General features: G+C 54.7%; 1 protein-coding gene across 1 annotated transcript; it reads right to left on the bottom strand.

Moving 5' to 3' along the window:
• Positions 1-2,490: 2,490 nt before the first annotated feature.
• Positions 2,491-4,292, bottom strand: FOXC1 (forkhead box C1). The gene has a single exon (XM_019490330.2). The coding sequence runs from the start codon at positions 4,290-4,292 to the stop codon at positions 2,589-2,591; it is 1,704 nt and encodes a 567-aa protein (XP_019345875.2). The 3' UTR covers positions 2,491-2,588.
• Positions 4,293-4,993: the final 701 nt, after the last annotated feature.

Consider the following 4,993-nt stretch of genomic DNA (forward strand, 5'->3'; position numbering starts at 1 on the left):
TAGACTATGCCTGTTCCTACTCTATCCAAGACTTTTTAAAAAATTCTATATTTTTAAGGCAATGGCTGCAAAGATAGCGTGCAGCAGATAACATTAAATATGTATCCAACCTGAATTCACAAAAAAACCTCGAGACCGCATATTGGATGTCCATGATGATTTCTGAACACTGGATTAGTGCTTCGGAGAAGCGGCGCAGTTCAAAAGCTACATAATAAGGCTTTACTGACATTACCTGGTTTTTATTTACAGTGTTACCCTGAACAATGAGAAAGCAATTACTGCTAAGTGTTGCCTTAAGATAAGAGGGCCTGATAGGAAACTGTATTATCTTGAAAGCAAACTTTAGGCCCTAAATATCTCTAATCAAATAATCGTCCTCTAAAAGTCTGACTGACGGGCCGGATCATTGGGAGATAATGGATTTATTACATTTTCTTCGTTATTTACAAAGGGAAAAGGTGATCCCGATCGCCCCTAGCATTTCATTGTAAATTGACCAGAAGGAGAGACCTCTGATCTGACAACATCGGAGAGAACAGTCATCTACTCTGGCCTTTTTCCTTCGGATTTAAGAAAGGAAGGTGGAGAGATTTCAGTGGTAAAGGGAGAAAAACTGCAAAAACATAGGTCTCCCCGTCTAATATAATGTCAAGCAGCTAAAGTATTGAAAGAAGAAGCTATGTTTATGCTGACAGGCAGAAAGTGGAAGGGGGAATCTTGTTTGTAAAGTAACTCCTGCTTATGTAGAAAAGGGTTTGGATTGTACTGTTAAAATACACATTTCACAATCTGGTTACTATGTATATATAATTATCCGCTCTACGAAACAAGGGTATAATCTATGCTTACATTAGAATTAAGAATACTTTACCGAATGTCTCCTGTATAAAATACTATATAGCATGCAGAATGCCATGGGTATATATATATATAGCTAGATATATCTAACTATGTATATATATCACGATAGATAGATAGATAGATAGATAGATAGATAGATAGATAGATTTTAGCTATATATAGATGTGTTCTATCTAGATAGATTCTTTCTATATATCTGTATATAGCTAGGTATATTCTAGCTATATACAGACAGCTAGATATAATCTCTCATATATATATATGAGGGATCTCTCATATATACGAGAGGGATCTCTCTCATATATATATGAGAGAGAGATCCCTCTCATGTGCCTCTCATATATAAATATGCCTCATGTCTCTATCTACATGCCTCATATCTACATCTGTCTAGATATCTATTTACCATACATCTGTCTAGATATCTATTTACCATAGATATATGTATGTATATATAGACAGATACATAGAGGGAGCATATATATATATATATATATATATATATATATATATATGCTCGCTCTGTCTATCCAGCTATCTATCGCTAGAATTACTCGTCATGCTGATAAGAAATAGATACATATATGAAATCCTGCTATAAATATGCACACACAGAGGGAGAAGCCTGTTTCACATAGCCTTACAGAGAAGACAATATACCCTGTATGTAATATTTGCATACTATATGAAATATGCCATGTCCTAAGGCTACTATGTATGGTCAAAAATGTCTTGACCATGCATTGCGAGGCAAACGTGTCTGTTTACGTGCCAACTCAGATTTGCTATGGGAAAGTGTTGTTGTTTTTATCCCCTAGCGGATAAAGCAAGCTGAGTGGACCATATTACAGAAGAGATTAGAACAAAAATTTCGACCTGACAGTTCCTAAATAATCTTTTAATTTGGTGCAGAAAAAAAGGAACATGTTGTCCCATCGCTAACGTTAGCCATGACATCTTTCATTAAAAATATATATAGATGAAAGTATCCAGACGTATCAAGGTATTATTCCAATCGAATGGTAATTTATTAATAAACAAACAATGAAATACCTTCAGAATATTTTCAACAAAAAAGAGGGGGGGAAATCGATAAAATAAAATGAATACAGTTTCCCTTGTTTCATATAGAATTGGGGGGGGGGGGAGGAAATCAGGCAATTTTAACGTCAGGTTTTAAAAGGGGGCCCGGAGGGGGGTGGGGGGGGCGACACTTTCTGGCGTTTGGTCCGCAACATCCAACTACAAATTAAAAAATAAATTACTATGTAGCAATTTACATTTTAAAACAAGTCCTTGTAAAGAAGGAAAGGGGGAGGGGAGTGGGAGGGGGAAGGAAAGGGCCGCAATGCTGGTCAGCTAGGCTGGAATTTTTTTTTTTTTGGTTTTGTTTTTGTCTTCCTTGAATCACAGGGCAGAAGCGGGCAGGGGAGAGGAGAGGAGAGGAGAGGAAGGGAGAGGAGAAGCGGGGGAAAGAGGATTTCTGAAAAGCAAGACAAACTTACGTGTTATTTGGAGTAACACTGTCCTTTAACAAACCAAGACATTTGGGGTGGGGGCGGGTGGGGAGGGGGGCTGTCTCTGTCCGAAAAGAGTCTCGTGCTTGTTGTCTGCTGGGCTTCGAGCAAGGCTCGGGGCTGCCTGGCCGGCCGCGGGCGGGGGGCGCTGTATGTGCGGGGGTGGGGGAGCGGGCTCGGCTTGTCGCTGCCTGCCTCTCGCCCGGGTCAGAACTTGCTGCAGTCGTAGACGAAAGCCCCTGAGGTGCGGTAGAGCGGCTGGCTGGAGGGGAAGGCCATCTGACAGCTGCTGGGCCCGGCGCCGGCGTTGCCCGGGGAGCTGCCGAGGCCCAGCCGCTGCGGCTCGAACATGTCCCGCACGGTGTGGAAGTTTTGCGCCGGCTGCTGCTGCTGCTGCTGCTGTTGTTGCTGCTGCTGCTGCTGCCCGGGGTAGGCGGCCGCGCCGCCCAGCGGGGCCAGGTCCCCGGCCGCCGCAGCCGCCGCCGCAGCCGCCGCGGCCGCCGTGGCTTGGTTGAGGTACCAGGAGGCCAGGCGGCCGGACGGCCCGTCCTGGTGCCCGGGCGGCGTGCTCAGCCCCCCGCCGCCGCCGCCGCCGCCGCCCCCTCCGCCTCCCAGGGCGTAGTCGGGCAGCGGCTCCTCCACGGGGCTGGCCCCGCTGCTGCCCAGCTGGCCGGCGCGCTCGCCTCCCCCCGCGGCGGCGGCGGCGGCGGCCGCGGCGTAGAGGCTCATGGCTTGCATGTTGCAGTGGTAGGTGCCCGCTCCGCCGGGCGCGGCGCCGCCGCCGCCCGCCGTCTGGCTGCAGGGCGAGCTGTAGATGGAGCTGGGCCCCGGCGAGTAGCTGCCGAGCGCCAGCGCGGGCGGGATGCCTGTGCGCGACGGCGCGGCCGCGGCGGCGGCGGCGGCCAGGAGGCCGGAGCCCAGGTCGGGCGCGGCCTGCGGGGAGCCCCGCAGCGAGGTCATGATGTTGTCCACGCTGAAGCCCGGGCCGTGGTGGTGGTGGTGGTGGTGGTGGTGCGGCGGCGGCGGCGGCGGCGGAGGAGGCGGTGGCTGGGGCGGCTGGGGCGGCTCTGGCGCCTCCAGGCTGGACGGCGCGCCGGCGCTGTGCGGGCTGCCGCCGCTCGACAGGCTGCTGCTGCTGCTGTCGGGGCTCTCCACCTTGGGCACCAGCGCCGCCAGGCCGGGCGGGGAGCCGGCGGTGGGCGGCGAGGCCGTGCCGTTCTCCGTCTTGATGTCCTGGATGCGCACGGGGCCGCCCGCCTCCTGCTGCTGCTGCTGCTGCGGCGGCTGCGGGGGCTGGTCCGGCGGGGCGGGCGGGCGCGGCGGCGGGTCCTTGAGCTGCAGCCGGTCCTTGTCCTCCTTGTCCTTGACCGCGTCCTTCTTCTTGAAGCGGCGGCGGCGGCGCAGGAAGGAGCCGTTCTCGAACATGTTGTAGGAGTCCGGGTCCAGCGTCCAGTAGCTGCCCTTGCCCGGCTTCTTGTCGTCGCGGGGCACCTTGACGAAGCACTCGTTGAGCGAGAGGTTGTGGCGGATGGAGTTCTGCCAGCCCTGCTTGTTGTCGCGGTAGAAGGGGAAGCGCTCCATGATGAACTGGTAGATGCCGTTCAGCGTGATGCGCTTGTCGGGCGCGTTCTGGATGGCCATGGTGATCAGCGCGATGTAACTGTAGGGCGGCTTCACCATGTCCTTGGGCTGCGGCGGCGGCGTGTAGGGCCCGTAGGCGCGGGCCATGCCCCCCGCGTACTGCTCGTGGGCCGCGGGGTGCGAGTACATGCTCATGGGCGCCGGCATGGCGCTGTAGCCCCCGCCGGCCGCCGCCGCCGCCGCCGCCGCGCGGTAGTAGCTCTGCTCCCCGCCCAGGTAAGGCACGACTCCCAGCGAATTGGGGCTGGACACGGAGTAGCGAGCCTGCATGTCCTCCTGGCCCTCGCCGCCGGCCCGGAGCGCCCGCCCGCCCCGCGCAGCCCCGCCACACCACTCCAGGACCGGGCTGGGGGCGGCCGGCTGCCCCGCACCGAGCCGGGCGGCAGCGCGCAGGGGCGGGCTCCGCTCTTCCTCGCCCCGGCCCTGGCCCTGGCCCCGGCCCCGGCCCCGGCCCGGGGGGCGCCGCGCCGGCGAGGGCGGCCCCGAGCCGCGCGGGACAAGGCGAGCGGCCGGGGCCAAAAAAGCAGCCGGGCCGGGCCCTCGGAGCCGCCGCGGAGAAAGCAACTCCCAGGAGCAGCGATCAAAAAGCAGAGGGATAGAAATCACAATCGCAAGGATCATAAAGAGCGGCGGCTCGGTCTGGAGAGAGATGCACGCAGCGGAGAGGAGAAAAAACAACAATAAAAAACACAAAAAGCAGCAAAAACAAAACAAAAACAAAAAACACCGCACCAAACAAAACAGCGCCTGGGCGAGGAGGCTCCCGCACTCCCAGCGCCCGGTTCCGCGGGGATCTGCCACAAGCTGTCTGCAAAGGAGGGGACAAAAGCAAAAGGGGTGGGTGCTTGCTTTTTTCTTTTTTTAAGGGAGAAGAAAAAAAATAATATCCACCTTCCTGATCTCCCCGGGAAAACTCCCCCTCTCTCTCTCTCTCTCCCTCTCTCTCTCTCTCCCTCGCTCTTTTCAGTCTC

Source organism: Alligator mississippiensis, chromosome 3, assembly GCF_030867095.1.
Source record: "Alligator mississippiensis isolate rAllMis1 chromosome 3, rAllMis1, whole genome shotgun sequence".
NCBI lineage: Eukaryota > Metazoa > Chordata > Crocodylia > Alligatoridae > Alligator > Alligator mississippiensis.

Coding starts and splice junctions, on each gene's coding strand:
- FOXC1 (XM_019490330.2), bottom strand. CDS start 4,292: ATGCAGGCTCGCTACTCCGTGTCCAGCCCCAATTCGCTGGGAGTCGTG.